Genomic DNA, 18,706 nt, shown 5'->3' with positions numbered 1-18,706 from the left:
ACTGAGAAAGGCAAGGAACTTGTTCAGGGTCACCCAGCAAGTCTGCCAGTATCAGGATCATGGTTCCAGCGCCTAGGCTAACTGCTGCTGTCCCCCTGCCCTGAACCATGGACTGGGTCATGCCATGGAGACCGCGCAGTCCTAGCTCCCAGGAGAGCCACATTTGACCCACAGCAGACTGACTTGCTTTCCTCCCATGGCCCCCTGTATCCTCCTCGGGTTTGAAAAAGCTGACTCCCTTGGGGCCTCTGAGGACATGAGATGGAATTTCCTACCTGCTTTTACCTTATCCATCTGCCCAACCACCCTACTGCCTTCCCCATGATAACAGACACTGCCTTGCACCTTTCCAGGTTCCCTTCCAAGAGTGTGGGCTCAAAAAAGAACCGATGCCTCCCAGACCACCCCCAGGGAGCTCACCCAGTGTGCAGAAAGCAGCTTCTGTACTTTGGGGCCTCCAGGTTCTCTAATGTTTACCCTTGTTCTCTATTCTCTGCAATGTGAACAATGACCTCGTCCTCCCATGGGGGGAATCAGAGCTCAATTATGCTGACTTCCTCACTGTGTGGTCTCAAGTGATAGCTTCCTCACTTGTGCACACTCATGTCTCACTGCATTGTCAGGGTGACTATGGGGATTGAATGGTGCATACATACCCAGCGCCTGCACAGGCTGGGCATGCCTTAGGAAGTTGGTACCCATGCAATGCCTCCTGTTCCCTATGGAGGGGTTTTAACCCAGTATTCCTGTCCTCCAAAGGGGATGAGCTCAGTTTTCTTCAACAAGGGAGAGAACTGCATTGCAGCAGGCCGACTCTTCGTAGAGGACTCGATTCATGACCACTTTGTGCAGAAAGTGGTAAGTTCTGCCACAGGGTCTTGGAGATGCTGATTCACCTGGATGGTGGGGAGGAGGTAGGGGCTGGAGGTGGGGAGGTGGAATGGGTTGGGTCTGGTGCAGCTGCGTTCCATTCTTAGAGTGTACATCTGGGCCAGGTGACCCCTAGGGGGAGCTGTGCTGAATCATCACTGATTTTTATTATTTCAGCAAGAAGCAGCAACCCAGCTCAAGTTATTATAACACAAAAGGGAATGTCATAGGTCTGATCCTGTCTTAGTCTCCTAGGGCTGCTATAACAAACCAACAGATGTAACAATGGGAATTTATTATCCCACAGCCCTGGAGGCTGGAAATCTGACAGCAAGGTGTCAGCAGGGCCATGCTTCCTCTCATGTTTGTAGGGGAGAATTTGTTCCTTGCCTCTCTCCTGGGTCCTGGTGATGGCTGGCAATCCACTGTGTTCTCTGCCTCAATTGTCACAAGGCGTCCTTCCCTCTGTCTATATCCAAATTTCCCCTTCTTATAAGGTCCACAGTCATGCTGGATTATGTGTCCACCCTACTCCAGTATGACCTCACTGTATTTAATTCCACCTGCAAAAGACCCTATTTCCAAACAAGGTCACATCCTGAGGTACTGGAGATTAGGAATTCCACATTTCTTTTATGGAGAGCCACAACTTGGTCCATAAAAGGTCCCTAGAAGTAGCCTGAAATGAGAATTCACATGCCTGTGGTTTATTAGGAGTGGCACTTTTAAGAGGGGGAGAGAAGCAGGATAGGGCAGTGAAGGAGTACAGCCAGGACGTGGTCTCTGGTAAAGCCCAGCCATTGCTTACTCCATGGGGAGTTTTAGAGCGTAAAGTACACCACACAGGTGTACTTTATGACCCCTTGAGGCAAGGGAGCCAGTTTTTTATGCCCTGTATCAGTTAGTTAATGGTTGTGGGTTGGCCGTATGCTGAAGGAGGGCAGCTCTCATCAGCGGAGGACAATTTTCCAGAGAAAGAGGAACCCATGTGCTGATAACAACCAACTCTTACAGCACCTGGGGGGTGGAGACATCATGGGCAAAGGGGATTGTGCAACCCAGGTGGGCTGAGGGGGTGAGGGGGCACTGAACAGCATCTCCCAGTAGACTTACTGACTCATTTAACAAAATCCCACTTGAGGCTGGCCTCAGGATCAAATCAACACCCTTAGGAATATCTTTAATGTCTGCTTTAATTTCTCTGTAGTTAAGTTCATTCTCCCTGACTGGCCCCATAGCATGGTAATTTGGGGGCTGGCAGCTTGAGACTGACATTCTTCCAATAGAGAACCAAGGAGGGAAATAAACGTTTTGTCACCAACTTTGTTAGAAAAGTTTGTGAAGAAGGATGGTGGCTAGCATGACTTAGATTCTTGGTTCACTTCTGATCCAGTCAGTGGTGCCAGGGAATGGGAAGCTATCATTGGCTCATCTTCAGCCAAGAGCCCACCCTATGCCCTAGAAGGCAGAATCTGATCCTGACAGATTGGGAAAAAAGTGCTGGGAAGACAATAATAATCTCTACAGTATTTAGGAGGCCAGGAAAAGAGAGTATACATAGGCTGAAGACAGAGGTAGGAAAAGCATTCCCACTATATCTTGAATAATAGATAAAAACATGAAAAGCAGGGAGGAAAAGACAGGACTTCCTTGAAGGGAGTGTAACAGTTAGCTTTTGCTGTGTAACAAACTCCCCCAAAACTTTGTGGCTTGGAATAGTAGCCATTTATGTAGCTCATGATTCTGTGGGTTGGAAGTTTGGGTCAGGCATTAATTAGGTTCATCTGATCTTGCTCATGCTCATGCTTCTGCAGCTACTTTCCTGGCCAGCAGAGACTGGTTAATCTCAGGTAACTCAATTGGGATGGCTTGTCTTTGTTCTACACTGTCCCTGATTCTCCAGCTTCTTCTTGGGCTTCTTCACATGGTGGCAGTGGCAAGGTGAGAATAGAAATTTAAAAGCTTCTTTAGAGATAAGCTTAGAAATCACAAAACATAGCTGTTGCCACATTGTATCGACAATGCAGGTTGGGAGGTCTTCTCAGTCAAGAAGTGGGGCAAGAGACTTCATCTGTTGGAGGGAGGAGGTGTAAATAAATGTTTCCATTTTTTAATCAACTATTTAGGGAGCTGGACAGTCTGGCTGAGCTAGTTATGTCTCTGTGTCAAGGTCCTGACTAGGAATAGCTAAATCTGGGGCACAGACCCAGGGCTGATTGGAGACGAAGTGGAGGACAGAGGTGGGTCATGAGCAAAGGAGTGTGACTGTGGTGAGAATAGAGCTGGGCAAGCTGGGTTCCTATCTGGAGGTTGGCAAGCAAGTCTTAAAACTCCCACAGGGTAACTGCAAGGGACAAAAGCCCAAGGACAATTCTCAGGGACGAGGCAAAATAAAGGAAAGGGTATTCACAGCCAGGAAGGTTCCCATTCAGGTTGCTCTTTGCAGCAGAAAACAAAGTGAGTGGAGGACTTGGTGGCAGGACTCCACCTCTTTCAGGACAGTCCAAGGGGCAAAGGGTGCCCTAGTGGGAAGAAGCAGAAGGTGGTTCTGGGGTGCTTGAGTCCACCCTGCATCAAATGAGGATTTGTTAGGAGTGAGGAGGTGAAGTGGCCCTGGCCAAGAAGGAAGAAGAGTAATGTGACTTGAATGAGTGTGGAGATGGTTTTGTTTGCTTATGTATGGGATGTAAATGGAAACCAAGGAAGGAGCCTAGCAGACAGCTGACAAAGATGGGAGTTGCTGATTCTATCTAGCCTGGATCCTAGAAATCCTGGAGTCTGCTTGCTTGAGATGATTTTCATCTGAGTCCCCTTTTCTAAAACATCTCTCAATCTCAGCTTATTTATAACTCTCCCATTTCTAGGTCCTGAGTCATTAGTACCTTCTGTCACACCCCTAAAGGAGACCCAGGTCAGCATCTTTATCTGGCAGGCAGCAAAGCTTCTACAAAGTTTTGTGTTTGCTATGGTAAAAGGGAAGACTTCCTGGAAGAGGAGGCTTAAAGATGGTTTTGAAGCAGGTAGAAATGGATGAACTCAAGGAATAGCTTATTGAGTATTTCCTCTCTGTCTATTCTACTTTGTCCCCAAGGTATTGCAGGGTCCTTGCGATCCTGGTACAAACTGTTCCTTCAGCTTCTGGCATCCCTTGGGTTGAAGCCTTCATCTAGGGAGGTGGATGAATTAGAATTACCGATGTTAGAGACGAACCCGTGCCATCTCCCCATCCCTCCCCACTGTGGTCACTAGCCCCTGCCTCTCTTCTCCTACTTGTTCATATGCCTGCATGAATCTGTTCTCTCAACCCCTCTGGCACTATGCTTACTTTTGTCTCCTTTGGAAACTCTTAGACCTTTGCACGTAGGGTATATTTTGGAATTAGGCTGGAGGTTGGGTTGAAAACTAGTATATGGAAAGCCTTGAATAGCCTAATAAGGTATGTGAGCCTTTCTGAGGGGTCGGTGGTCAGTCACCAAAAATCAGAGTTGGGAGAGGTGGGTCAGGCAATGACCATTGTCTGAAACTGAGGCATCTGAGCAGGATGCTGATCAGGAGACCTTTCCTCAGGTAGAAGAGGTGAGGAAGATGAAGATCGGGGATCCTTTGGAACGGGACACCAACCATGGGCCTCAGAACCACGAAGCCCACTTAAGGAAGCTGATTGAGTATTGCCAACGTGGAGTGAAGGAAGGAGCCACGCTGGTCTGTGGTGGGAAACAAGTCCCTCGGCCAGGTTGGTCAGAACATTCCAGGCCCACATGGGTAAAATGAGTCCAGCAGGTAGAACGGCCTTTGGTGTCTTGCCCAAAGCCCTATCCAGTCAGGCTCCCAGGTCTCAGGTCCCATTGGGGATGTTGAAAGGGATGGGCCTTGGGTATTTGGTCCATACCCAAACCCAAGTGTGGGAATAGTGAGGTGAAGACATCTGAATTGTAAACCTTATTTAGTGTGGGTTTTAATTTGCATTGTGCTGGAATTTGATTTGCCACTAGCATCACACCGTCTTTGAAATGCTCTCTTCCCTTACATTCCATGACACTTAATTCCATGGTTTTCCTCCTACCTTTTGGTCATTACATCTCAGCAATGCTCTTTCTGAACATCCCTCTCCACCTGCTCCTTACATGTTGGTCTGTCCCTAGGTCTGCCCTTAGCTTGGAGCTCTTCTTGTGGTGGACACTTTCCCTAGATGATCTCATATCCTTCAATGGCTCAGATCCTCCAAAATATATGTCTCTAGGCTCCACCTCACCCAGAACCCCTGACCCCATACCTAGCTGCCTACTGGACACCTCCACCTGGGTGCCATCCAGGCACTTCAAAAACAATGGATACCACATCCATCTCATCATCATAGTGACTTCAACCTCACCTTGACCTTAGATGCACACAGCTGCTCCTCTAGAAGATCAGGAGCCACAGGAAGGGGCTCTCTGTGTTGCTCCTTTATTAGACCATGTGCTGAATAGAGGCAGGTACCAACCGTGTATGTCTCCTTCATCACTAAGTGCTTCATGTGTAACATCAAGTCTCACACAGAGTAAGTGCTTGATTAATGTGATACTACAAAGGAAGGAAGGAGTGAATGAATCTTAGACTCCTCCCTTTTCTTGACCCTCAGTTTTTACTTAATGGCCTAGTACTATTAAATCTAGATTTATTCTTGACTCTTCTGCATGCCTGCCTCCACTATACTGGCTCTCCCACATGTCATCTTGCCTAGGCCATCACTGCAGCCTCCTGATTTGACTTCTCAAACCCCATGAATCTTTTATTTATATAGCTGTCAAATGTCTAGTTATATCTCCTCCATTGTTAAAACATTTCAAAAATTACCTGTCCTCCTGCAGTGTCAAGTTCAAACTCCCTAACTTTGCATCCAAGGTCCTTCATGGTCTGTTGCTCATTTGTTTGCCCTCAACCATACATACTTTGACCACATTTAACTCTCCAAATAGTTCTTGTGTTTTCTTGCCCTTGACATTTGCCATTTCTCTGCTTAGAAGAGATGCCCCTGGGTTCTCCACCTGCTGACTTCCTATTCATCATGCAATGCCAGTGACGTCTCCTCTGTGTTGTCTTCCATGATACCTCTGAATACAGCCCACCCTTCTGTCATATGTGCTGCTTGGACTCTCCAGCCTCATACAACCCCTGTATTGCCATTTAGCTATTTAGCTCTCTCCCCCATCCCTACTAGTCTGGGAGTTCCATGAGGCCAGGGACAGTGTCTCAAGTGAAGGCCCAGCAGGACATGGATGGTGCAGTTCAAGGGCTGATGAAGAGTGTAATGAAGGCACTAGTTACAGAAGTGTGAGCATCAAGGGATTATGTGGCACCCAAGAACTAGCAACAGATGGAAGTTCTTATCACCATGCCTTGGCGTAAAGGAGCAAGAGGAAGGAGCAGAATTACTGAAACCTGGTGAGGGTCAGAGCTGCCTTCTGTTGGTCCAACCCAACTGGTAGCCAGAAGATGAGAGAGCTCAGCTGTACATTCTAACTCTTAGATCCCTCAGCAGGGCAGGGAAAAGTGGAGAATGAATGGGGAGGGGGGGAAACTGAGAAATGGCCAGCCCAGTCTCTATATATCTATAAATGATCACTAAGTGCTGAGATGCTAACCCACATAAATCAAGATCCATTAGCACGCAGTACACATTTTAAGAGTTGTAATTGATTTTTAAATATAATGTATACATTTATAAACAATGGCAAAAGTTTTATTAGTTATATTACTTTATAGGTTTTTTTAAAATGTATTTATTTTGTTTTCCAAGAACTAAAGGGAGAAAATTTGGATCCTCTTCTTTCTCCCTGATTCGGATAGAATTGAATTTCAGTCTAGCAGGTTCTTAGAGTGTGTCTGGGCTCTGTGACTAGAGAAGAAATAGTCACAGAAAGCTTTCCTGTCAACAGAAATAGCTATGTCCCCGCTTCCACAGCCTGTTAGGAGTAGGTGGTAGGCTGGTATATAAATTTTAGAGCCTGAGATTGTATCCTGGAAGAAAGCACGTATGCCTCTTCTGGGGGAGTCAGTGCCCATCCTCAGCAGTTTCCAGAAAGGAGAAGGGAAAACAGTACCATGAGATCCCGTCAATCAGGACCAGAATCCAAAGCTTCTACCACCAATCCTGTGTTATTTACAGGCTGGGGTAGCTGGAACTAATGGGAGAGTCATTTGAAGGTCTACACTAGCCAAATAATCTGAATATTTTTTTCAGATTTTAATACCACTAGAAAAACTCAGGTCTTTGTCATAGTTATGTGTTTTAGCACTGGACTTGGGTTCAGGTCTCAGCCCACCATATACCAGCCAAAGGATCTTCAGCCTCATTTTCTCCCACAGCATTTAATTAAAAGAGATGTAAGGATTAAATGAAATCACATGCTTGGTGTATGGCAGCCCTCCATGGAATGCTACCATCCATCACACAGGAGTCACAGAAGGCATTTCAGGAGCATGATGTCAGCTCCATGAACGGCATGTCCCAGGCTCTGGCTGGAGGGAAGCCAGGCCAATGGATGGGCCATACCCTCCATATCCACCTGCCTCTATCTCCTATGCAGGTTTCTTCTTTGAGCCAACCATTTTGACTAATGTGGAGGACCACATGTTCGTAGCCAAGGAAGAGTCTTTTGGCCCCATCATGCTCATCTCTCGGTTTGCTAATGGGTAAGAAATCCTGCTCACATTTCTGGAGGTTCCTGATTATTTTCCATGCATTATTAGGATCTAAGCATGCATTGCAGGAGGTGGTCCACGGGTGGCCAGAAGAACTCAGAGTGGGGGCAGGTGGAGGATGTGCAAATGACCAGGACCTGCTGGAACCACCTCCAAAGTTCTGTTCATATCTTCTTCACCTTTTCTGAGGAAGAGTCCCAAGTAGCCTGGAGGGCTTCTAAGTCCTTCTCCCATGGACATCAGACAATTCCCTTCCACCTTCTCTTTCTTCGCTGTGTTCTCCCTTTTTTCTTACTGAATGTCTCTTTTAGTGTATTGTTGTACAGTAAACCACCCCAAAACTTGGTGGATTGAAATAATGAGTTACTTCATTAATTTAGCTCATAAATATGCCATTTGGTCAAGATTTGATGAGGCTGACCTTATTCTGCTCTCTGGCATGATGGGACCTCAGCTGAGGCTCCGAGACAACCCTGTCCATGTAATCATAGGACCTCTCCATAGAGCTTTCCAGAATGGCAGCCTTGGGGTAACTCTGGAGCACAGAAAGTATTCTGAGAGTCTGAATAGAAGCTGAAAGTTTCCTTATAACTGAGCTTCAGAAGTTCCAGAGTATTTCTTCCAGTCTATTCCATTAGTAGAGCAAGTCATGAAGGCCAGACCAGATGGAAAGGGTGTGGAATTACACTCCTTTCTTAATAGAGGGAGGAACAAATAATCTGTGGTCAAATCTGATCTACTGTTAGTCCTTGCTATATATAGCACCTTTGAGAAAATTTTAAAGCAACACTTTGTCTTCAATATGCTTTACTTCCAACTGTCAAAAAATATCAGAGTTATCACAATATGCTGATTTTATCAGAATAAGACACTCCACTGTCATCTACCAAGTAACTATAGTAGTAAGCATTGGTATTAGTTCGCCAGGCCTGCTATGACACATAGCACACACTGGATTGGCTTCAACAACAATAATTTTTTGCCTCACAGTTTTGGAGGCTAGTAGTCCAATGTCCAGGTGTTGGTGGGTTGTGTTTTTAAGAAGTTTGTAGTGTTATGCTGATGGCTCAGTCTCCACTTCTCTCACTTGATGATCTCTTTCTCCTTTTCTGGCTTCTACTTCTGCTCAGCCATCTATATCTCTGGATTTCCTCTCCTTATAAGGACTCCAGTCATGTGGACTCAGGCTCACCCTGATTCTGTTTGGCCTCATCTAAATAGCATCTTTGAAGAGCCTATTTACAAATGGGTCCACACCCACAGGACTGGGGGTTAGACTTTGAACATGCCTTTTTGTGGGGGATGCAAGTCAATAGAAGATGTCAATAACATTCTCTCTCCCACATGGTTCCCTCATGCAGTGCTCACCTGCCCAGCCACCGTGCAACCCTGATGTTTGATTGTGCCTTCCAATGCATGATGTTGACCCAATCTATTTCCTTCCTAATCTCCCATTTCCCTGTCTGTACAATGAAGGGAAGGGTACTTGTGGCTGACCATTTGCAATTCTGTAATTTCTGCTCTCTGTCTCATCACTTTCATTTTTTATTCTTCTCTATTCTGCCCTTCTTTCTTCTGCATATTTGCTTTAACCTTGGCACATGTCTTCCTCTGAGCCCACCCCCTCTGTCACTGCAGGCCTGAGGAAGAGTCTCATGTAGTGGGGAGGTTGGAGTGGATGGAGTTCACCTTTGGGGGAGGATGCAGTGGTCTTTTTTATCTCTCCCAGGGAACCACTGCTCCCTGACAGGGCTTGGCATCACATGCCCAGAGCCTGGGCTCCTCTGAGCTTCTCTCATGGAGCTCTTCCTGGATTTTCTCTACAGTGATATGGATACCATGCTGTCTCGGGCCAATGCCACGGAATTTGGCCTGGCCTCTGGTGTCTTCACCAGGGACATCAACAAGGCCCTGTACGTCAGCGACAAGCTCCAGGCTGGGACGGTGTTCATCAATACATACAACAAGACTGATGTGGCCGCTCCCTTCGGAGGATTCAAGCAATCTGGATTTGGCAAAGACCTCGGTAACTTAATCTGGCCTGCAGGGTCGCTTTTGTTTATTCATTCAACGAACATTTGTTAGAAGCCACTCTGTGCCTGGCACTGTTCTGGGTGTTGGGGGTTGTAGCATAGAACATGAAGACTGTTAGTATGCTCGCTTTTTCCTGGAAGGAGACAAGTGTAATCAAATCACTAAGCAAGATGCTTCTAAAGAGTGCTGTGAAGGCAACAAACAGTGGTCTGGGAGAGGATGTTGGGAACGTGACTTCAGCTAGACAGCAAAGGAGGGCCTCTCTAAGGAAGTGACAGCTGAGCTTAGACCAGGGTGACAAGAAGAAGCCAATCATGGAGATTGGAGGGACAGTGCTCCTGGCAGAGGGAGAGGCAGATACAAAGGTCCTGAGAGGAGCAGTCTTGGTATTAGGGCTGCAGATGAGAGGCCCGAGTGGTTGGAATGGGCTGAGGGGAGGGAAAGATGGGTATACACATGCCCACAGGGAGACAGATACACAACACAGGCAAAACACACATGCACACGCACACACACACATATATACACACTGGACTCTTTTGCCTCTTATTCCCTGTGTCCCTCCTGCCTCCTCCCACACCAACTCTCTGATGTCCACCATGGGAGTCCACAAGGCCATCAGCTTGCTGGGAAGGTTGTAGCTGCCGAGTCCCAAGGATTGAGCCCTGTCATTTAAGTGTCTTCCCTCTGGGTTGCTCCCCTGCTCTCTCCTTCCCTTGGCATCTTTCCTGGACCAGGGCCCACAAAGGCAAGAATCTCACATAGCCCAGCTGGGATGGTCTCAGGGACCTGGGGAAACATAGCTGAGGGTGGAAATCTGAGCTGGCAGGCAGACTTCAGACCTCAGGCATCTTCCCAAATGCCTGTCACCCCAGCCAAGTGGCACAGCCAAGTCCCTGGGGCCCCAGAAGGGGTAACTTTCTGCCATCACAGCTTCATCTGGAATTAGCTAGTTGGCAGTGCAGGGGCAGAGGCCTCAAGGGGAGTGGAGATGGTGCTGGAATGTCTGGTTAAGAGGAAAGCATTAGGAGAGCCTGTCTGCTTCCCACTGGCTGATGGGATCACCCACCCAGGAGTTAGAGGGAGCCAAGGCAGGTGCTGGGTGGCTGCTTCCAGAGTGGTTCTGTATTCAGGCTGCATGGGTTGCAACCCCACTTACCTGCAGTAGTGTTAGTTGACCTCCATAGGTCTTAGTTTCTCCTATGTAAATGACAGTGAGCCGGGACTGATCCTGCAGGTTTGTTTCAAGGACTGTGTGAGATGATAAGTGTGCCTGGTTCAGAACGTGCCATGGGTGCTGCTGGTATGATGGCATGTCCCAATGGAGTGGGGTGGCTGTCTTGCAGGAGAGGAGGCCTTGAATGAGTACCTCAGGATCAAGACAGTGACTTTTGAGTACTGAAGAAAGGTCTTCGTGGGAGCAAACAGCCCTGTCTCAAAGATGCCTCCTCATCCTCCAAACCCCTAACCTGCCTTCTCCCAGAGCTATCTCCTCTGCTGGCGGCCAGATCACCCTTCCCTCCCCATCCCCAGAAGTGCACAACACCTCCACCATAGGCTGCATGATAAGCCCTGACAACTGCATTTCCTCCTCTCACCTGTCCTGGAGACCCTCCTGTCCTGTCTTAGCCTCTGCTTGAAAGAGGAAGCAGCACCCCAGGCTAATAAAGGCTACATACAGCCCAAGATACCAGCATATCTCTCCACTTAGTCTGCAGAGACCTTGGGTGGCCTGGGAAATCGTGGAGTGAAGCCAGTCCTGGCAGATGAGTGATGTGCCATGACTGTGGGAGAACCAGACATCCCAGGGAAAAGACACAGTGGTCAAAAATGGGTTTGCCTCCCCTCAGGTTTCCAGAAGGCAGACACCGAGGTAGAGTTAAGGGTGCAAGAGGAAGGAAGCAGGATTGGGCAGAAAAGCCTCAGACTGTATCTTAGTTGGCCAGGGTGCTCTGACATATACCATAAAATGAGATGGCTTAAACAATGGAATTTACTATCTCAAGGTTTCAGAGGCCAGAAATTCAAAGTCAAGGCACCAGCGAAGCCGGGCTTTCTCTCGGATCCTGTAGTGCTCTAGGGCTGACTTGCCACAATCTTTGGGGTTCCTTGGTTTACATCTCTGCCTCCCATTACATAGCCATCTCTCGCTGTCCTCTTGTGTCTCCTCTTCCAGTTTCTGCTGACTTCTGGCTTCTTTCTGCAGCTTTCTCTGACGGCCTCTGAGTTTCCTCTCTTTATAAGGCCTCTAGCCGTGTGGAGTAAGGCCCACCCTGGTTCAGCCGGCCACACAGCAATAGTATTATGTGTTATGACTCACCATAAAGTACTCAAAGATTCATCTGCGATGGGCTAACTCCCGCAGGAATGGGATGAATGCTGACACATGTCTTTTGGGGGGACCTTATTAAAGCGGCAACTCAAAGTGTCCATCATCCTAAAGGAAACTCCAGAGCCAAGACTGTCTTCCACTGGGCAGAAATGGCCAGGACCCTGCACCTTTGCCATACTCGGGCACTGATTGAGGCTGCCTGAAAGAGCATGGCCTCAGCTCGGTGGATGCTGCTGCGCATCCCCAGGGCACTGCAGCTGGAGGCAGTCAGCTTGCAGCTGTGTGGGAAACTCTGTCTTGAAGGGAGAGGTGAGCAAGGCTACCTCCTGGCTGCCAGTAGCCCCTCTTCCTGGCACAGGAGGCAAGGAGGGGCAGACAACCACTCACCTCACCCTCAGGAGGAATGAGGGCAGGTGCTGGAATGAGGTATGGAACCAGGCCAGAGACACCCAAGGGCCTCCCCGTTAAGAATATCATTTTGTGGGACTGTAAGCCTGCAAATGCTTGGAGAACAAAAGCGCAGAGTGAGCTGCAAGTCTCAGGGAATGCTTCCTGGAGGATACTCTGGAGGCTCGAGCTGGGTGTGGCCCCTGTCCATACCAACCTCAGACATCCTTGGAATCAGACTGCCTAGGCTACTGGTTACTCCACTTTCTTGGCTCCATGAGACCTCTGCTAGTCTTTGTTCCCCGCTTGCATTTTCAGACCTGGGGGAAACTCCTATTTTGCAATCTGATGTCTTCTGTTTCCCCGTGAAATTTCCTTAGATGCTGGGTAGCAGCCCATAAGCTCTCTGCCCAGTGTCCTCCCGTTGCTCCTTCTTTATCATTCACCCCATGGGAACCTGGATAGCTTCCCTCCACACCCCCACCACATCTGTATCAAACTCCATAATCCGACTTACCTGTCATTCCAGCCTACCCTCCCACAAGCTTGGTTATGCCCAGCTTTCCTGAAGGCACCTCCTCCTTCCTGTCCCCTGGTCTTGCTGCAAGTGTTCCTGCCCCAGCCTTTGCTTGTCACAACGCCATGGCTGGGAGCAATTTCCATCTTCCTCATGTGGTGGTGAATTCTGTCTTCCAAGGGCTGACCAAAAGTTTCCATTCTCCTTGAAGGCATCCATGACTGGTCTTCCTTGATTATTTCCTTCTGTTCTATTAAGTATATACTTTGGGGAAGATACTTTCAGACCTCACTGCGTGAGTGGCAATAATAGCTGATAATTAGCAGTTGTTGGTTGAGCATTAACTATATGCCAGTCAGGGTTCCCGCTTTCTGTATGTATTTATCTCATTTGATCCAGTCATTAGAATCAAGGAGTTTTTATTATTTTATTTTTGCATGGGCAGGCTCGGGGAGTCGAACCCAGGTCTCTGGCATGGCAGGTGAGAATACTGCCACTGAGCCACCGTTGTACCACCTAATCAAGGAGTATTTTTAAACCCTTTGATAAATGAGGAAATTGGGCAAAGAGAAGTTTCATTGTCTGCGTTTATACAAGTGTGAAACAGTGTTTGCTTCAGAGTTCCCCAGTACCCAGGAAAAGGCCCGCTGTGACCTTCGCTTGCTGTAGAGCTTCAGACAAGCCCTTCGATGGTCTGGCAGAGGTGGCTCCCCACTGAGGATCCCTTCTCAGTCTCCCCCAATCCTGTTTTGGGAAGATGATACTACTCTCTCCATGGTTTTGCCACCCTAAGCAGGAAGTGGCCTTTCTCTTGATGTCCCTTAGAGAGCTGTGACCTGACTGCAGCTTTCAAAAAGATTTTCTTTTTTAAAAAATACTTCTATTGACAAATCTTCACACATTTACAGTCCATACATGGTGTATAATCAGTGGTTCACAATATCATCACATAGCTGTTTATTTATCACCATAATCACTTTTAGGACATTTGCATCACTCCAGAAAAAGAAATAAAATGAAAAAAGAAAAAAACTCATACTTTCCACACCCCTCCCTCTCATTGACCACTAGTATTTCTGGTGCCCAAGGGCCGTGGCTGTCTGGGTTCAGAGAAGCTTATCCCACCTACAGACTGGGCACTTTCCATATGCACTTCCTGGCTTTTTTCTAGTTCTCTGCAGAGCTCTGGGATGTGTGCACTAATATAGGAATGTCTCAGTTTGGTAAAGTTGTTGGAATGCATTATATCAGAATTGGACTGACTTTTAACAATGGGCCAGTGGGCTTACAAGTTTAGTTTTAAGGCCTTGAAAATGTTTAAATTAAGGCATCAACAGGAGGAAACCTTTTCTAAAGACCAGTTACCGGAAAGTCTGGGCTCCTCTATCATACAGCATGGCACATGGCTGGTGTCTACTGGTCCTTCTTTCCTGGGTTTCATTGTTTCCAGCTTCTGGTTTCAGCAGCTTCCTCTCTCAGCCTGTGTGGATGTATCTCTGAATTCATTTCTTAGCTTCTGTATGTGTTTTATCTTCTTATAAAACCTCCTCAGTAGAAGGATTAAGACTGACCTTGAGTGAGGTGGGTCATATCTCAATTGAAATAATCTAATCCAAAGGTCCCACCCACAACTGGTCTGCACCCACGGGAGTGGGTTAAAAGCATATGGCCTTTTGAGGAGACGGGTCCAAGATAGCAGCTTAGTGAGGTATGGGATTTAGTTCGTCCTCCAGAGCAGCTAGTAAATAGCCAAGGACAGTACAAAACTGCTGGGACCACATCAGTGACCAGACCCATAGCGTACACTAGTCTGGACAAGCTGGACCAGCTGCAATCCCACCCAGAACTGTGAATCCCCCAAGCTGCAGAGGCTGGCGCCCCTCCCCCACCAGCTGCTTCCCAGAAGGAAAAGGAAAGAGACTTGACTAGCAACAGGAGCTGAGCTCAACCAAACTCCCATTGTGGAATTAATTAACAAAATCTGACTACTAAAAATAGATCCCCAGCTCAGCTGAACCTCAAGTGAAAGCTGAGGTTGCTAGTTTTTGCCCCAGTGCAGAGGAAGCATGGCTGACAGAAAAAGAAAGAAAAAAAAAGAGAATCTTTTTGGATTGAACAGCACAAAATATTTGAAAAGTTCTGGGCCCTAATGGAAAGGAGGAGGCACATAGGACCTGGGGATACATAGAGCAATGTGCCAACTTAAGCTCTTGATTGGCAAACCCGAGGAACACGAGTCCTGCTCTGAAAAGGATTTTTTTTGTCTTTTCTTTTCTTTTTTCTTTTCTTGGCTGTGTTCCTATGGCTTGACTGCTCTTTGAATACAACTGCAAGGCTTCTCAGGGCCCAACTGCCCCAGGTAAGGGTGGAATTAAGCTTGTCTGAGAGACAAAGACGCTGTCAGGTAATTCCCTGGAGGCTGCGCCTTCCCCAGGTGAGGGGTGGGGCACAGCTCAGGTGGAATCCCTCTCTCAAGGAATTCAGACCCCAGGGACTGGAAAACTGAAGGAATTAAAGCCAGACTAAAACCTCTTTCTGACTCAACCATGCCCCTAGCAGAAACAGTCTGCTGAAGCTAAAGGTGCTACATCATTTTATGCTGGTGGGACCCTCAGGCAGACAAGCGCCACATACTGAGCAGGATAGGAAAAGCACAAAGTCTAGAGGCTTCATAAGAAAGTCTGTCAAACTGCTGGGTCTTACCCTCAGGGAAAACTGATGCAGGTGACTCTTTCCTCCTGAGAGGAGGCGGGTCTGGTCTGGGAAAATCTGACTGTAGTCTATAATACCTAAGTAGACCCTCTTTAAGGTAAAACAAACAAACAAACAAAAACAAGTCAACTAGGTGAATTGAGGAAGGATATAAAGAAAGCAAGGGATGAATAAAAAGAAGAAATTGAAAGTTTGGAAAAACAAATCACAGAATTTATGAGATTGAAAGGCACAATAGAAGAGATGAAAAAAACAATGGAAACTTACAATGTTAGATTTCAAGAGGCAGAAGATAAGATTAGTGAACTAGAGGCCAGGATATCTGAAATCTAACAAGCAAAAAAATATATAGGAAAAAGAATGGGAAAATATGTGCAGAGACTCAGGGAATTGAATGACAACAGGAAGTGCATGAATACATGTTGTGGGTGTCCCAGAAGGAGAAGAAAGGAAAAGGAGGAGAAAGACTAATGGAAGAAATTATCACTGAAAATTTTCCAACTCTTATAAAAGACTTAAAATTACAGATCCAAAAGTGCAACATACCCCAAATAGAACAGATCCAAATAGACATGCTCCAGGACTCTAACTAATCAGAATGTCAGATGTCAAAGAGAAATAAAGAATCTTGAAAGCAGCAAGAGAAAAGCAATCCATCACATACAAGGGAAGCCTAATAAGACTATGCATAGATTTCTCAGCAAAAACCATGGAGACAAGAAGAAAGTTCCATGATATATTTAAGGTTCTAAAAGAGAAAAACTGCCACCCAAGAATTCTATGTCCAGCAAAATTGTCCTTCACAGATAAGGGGGAAGTTAAAACATTTTCAAAGAAAAAATAATTGAAAGAATTTGTGACCAAGAGACCAGCTCTGCAAGAAATACTAAAGGGAGCACTAGAGACATACAGGAAAAGACAGCAGAAAGAGGTGTGGATGAGAGTGTAGAAATGAAGACTATCAGTAAAGGTAAAAAGAAGAAAGATTAGATATGACATATAAAATCCAAAATGCAAAATGGTGGAAGAAAGTACTGCCCTTACAGTAATGACACTAAATGTTAAAGGCTTAAACACCCCAATCAAAAGGGTAGAATGGATTTAAAAACAGGACTCATCTATATGCTGTCTACAGGAGACACATTTTAGACTCAAGGACAAACATAGGTTAAAAGTGAAAGGTTAGGAAAAGATATTTCATGCAAACAGCAATCAGGAAAGAGCAGGAGTAGCTGTACTAATATCCAACAAATTTGACTTCAAGTGTAAAACAATTAAAAGAGATGAAGAAGGACACTATGTATTAATAAAATGAACAATTCAACAAAAAGACATAACAGTCATAAATATTCATGCACTGAGTCAGAGTCCTCCAAAATACATGAGGCAAACACTGAAAAGAGAAATAGACACATCTGCCATAATAGAGACTTCAATTCCCTGCTCTCATCAATCAACGAATTGAGGGAGGATATAAAGAAGGCAAGGGATGAACAACTAGACAGAGGATCAGTTAAAAAAAACAAAGGATTTGAATAATGCAATAAAAGAACTAGACTTAATAGACATTTATAGAATATTTCACCCCACAACAGCAGGATACACCTTTTTTCTCAGGTTCTCATGGATCATTGTCAAGGATAGATCATATGCTGGGTCACAAAGCAAGTCCCAATAAATTTAGAAAGATTGAAATCATACAAAATACTTTCTCAGTTCCTAAAGGAATGAGTTGGAAATCAATAACAGGCTGAGGGACAGAAAATTCACAAATATATGGAGGCTCACAACATACTCTTGAACAACAAGTGGGTCAAGGAAAAAATTACAAGAGAAATCAGTAATATTTGGAGGCAAATGAAAATGAAAACACAACATATCAAAAGTTATGGGATGCAGCAAAGGCAGTGCTAAGAGGGAAATTTATTGCCCTAAATGCCTATATCAATACAGAAGAAAGAGCAAAAATCAAGGAATTAACTGTTCACTTGGAAGAACTAGAGAAAAAACAGCAAACTAACCCCAAAGCAAGCAAAAGCAAAGAAATAATGAAATTAGAGCAGAAATAAATCAAATTGAGAAATTGAAAACAATTGAGAAAATCAACAAAACCAGAAGTTGGTTTTATGAAAAAATCAATAAAATTGATGGACCCTTAGCAAGGTTGACAAAAAGAAGAAGAGAGAGGATGTAAATAAATAAAATCAGAAATGGTAGAGGAGACATAACCACTGACCCCACAGAAATAAAGGAAGTAACAAGAGGATACTATGAACAGCTAATAAACTAGTCAACATAGATGAAATGGGCAATTTCTGAGAAAGGCATGAACAACCAACATTGACTTGAGAAGAAATAGATGATCTCAACAAACCAAACACAAGTAAAGAAACTGAATCAATCATTAAGAAGCTCCCAGAAAAGAAAACTCCAGGGTCAGATGGCTTCACATGTGAATTCTACCAAGCATTCAAGAAAGAATTAGTACCAATCCTGCTCAAACTCTTCAAAAAAATTAAAGAGGAGGGAAGGCTACCTAACTCATTCTATGAAGCTGACATCACCCTCATACCAAAGCCAGACAAAATACTACAAAAAAAAAGAAAATTACAGACCAATCTCTAATGAATATAGATGCAAAAATATTCAACAAAATTCTTGCAAATTGAATCTAGCAGCAGATTAAAAGAATTATACACCATGACCAAGTAGGATTCATCCCAGTTATGCAAGGATGGTTCAACATCAGAAAATCAATTAATGTAATACACCATATCAACAAATCAAAGCAGAAAAACCACACGATCATTGCAATTAATGTAGGAAAGGCATTTGATAAAAATTCAACATCTTTTCTTGTTGAAACACTTCAAAGGTTAGGAATAGAAGGGAAATTCCTCAACATGATAAAGGGAATATATGAAAAACCCACAGCTAGCATCATCCTCAATGGGGAAAAGCTGAAATCTTTACCCCTAAGATCAGGAACTTGACAGAGATGTCCACTGTCACCATTGTTATTCAACATTGAGTTGGAAGTTCTAGCCAGAGCAATAAGATGAGAAAAAGAAATACAAGGCATCAAAATTGGAAAGGAAGAAGTAAAACTCTCACTGTTTGCAGATGATATGACACTATATGTCAAAAAGCCCAAAAAATCCACAGCAAAA

At 45.4% G+C, this 18,706-nt stretch overlaps 1 protein-coding gene across 2 annotated transcripts in view; it reads left to right on the top strand.

Moving 5' to 3' along the window:
* The window catches only part of ALDH1L1 (aldehyde dehydrogenase 1 family member L1), a 53,577-nt gene extending 42,301 nt beyond the window's left edge, over window positions 1–11,276 (top strand). The window contains exons 19-23 of one of the 2 annotated variants that reach the window (XM_077116285.1): window positions 760–858; window positions 4,438–4,603; window positions 7,440–7,545; window positions 9,381–9,580; window positions 10,935–11,276. In XM_077116285.1, coding sequence (XP_076972400.1) covers window positions 760–858; window positions 4,438–4,603; window positions 7,440–7,545; window positions 9,381–9,580; window positions 10,935–10,990 — 627 coding nt within the window. In that variant the 3' untranslated portion in view covers window positions 10,991–11,276. Of the gene's footprint in view, window positions 1–759; window positions 859–4,437; window positions 4,604–7,439; window positions 7,546–9,380; window positions 9,581–10,934 lie in introns of those variants that run through there. The other variant, XR_013157702.1, reaches the window with a different exon arrangement.
* The last annotated feature ends 7,430 nt before the right edge of the window (window positions 11,277–18,706 follow it).

Source organism: Tamandua tetradactyla, chromosome 9, assembly GCF_023851605.1.
Source record: "Tamandua tetradactyla isolate mTamTet1 chromosome 9, mTamTet1.pri, whole genome shotgun sequence".
Classification (NCBI taxonomy): domain Eukaryota; kingdom Metazoa; phylum Chordata; class Mammalia; order Pilosa; family Myrmecophagidae; genus Tamandua; species Tamandua tetradactyla.
The sequence above is the reverse complement of the archived record's forward strand: the minus strand, read 5'-3'. Positions and strand labels throughout refer to the sequence as shown.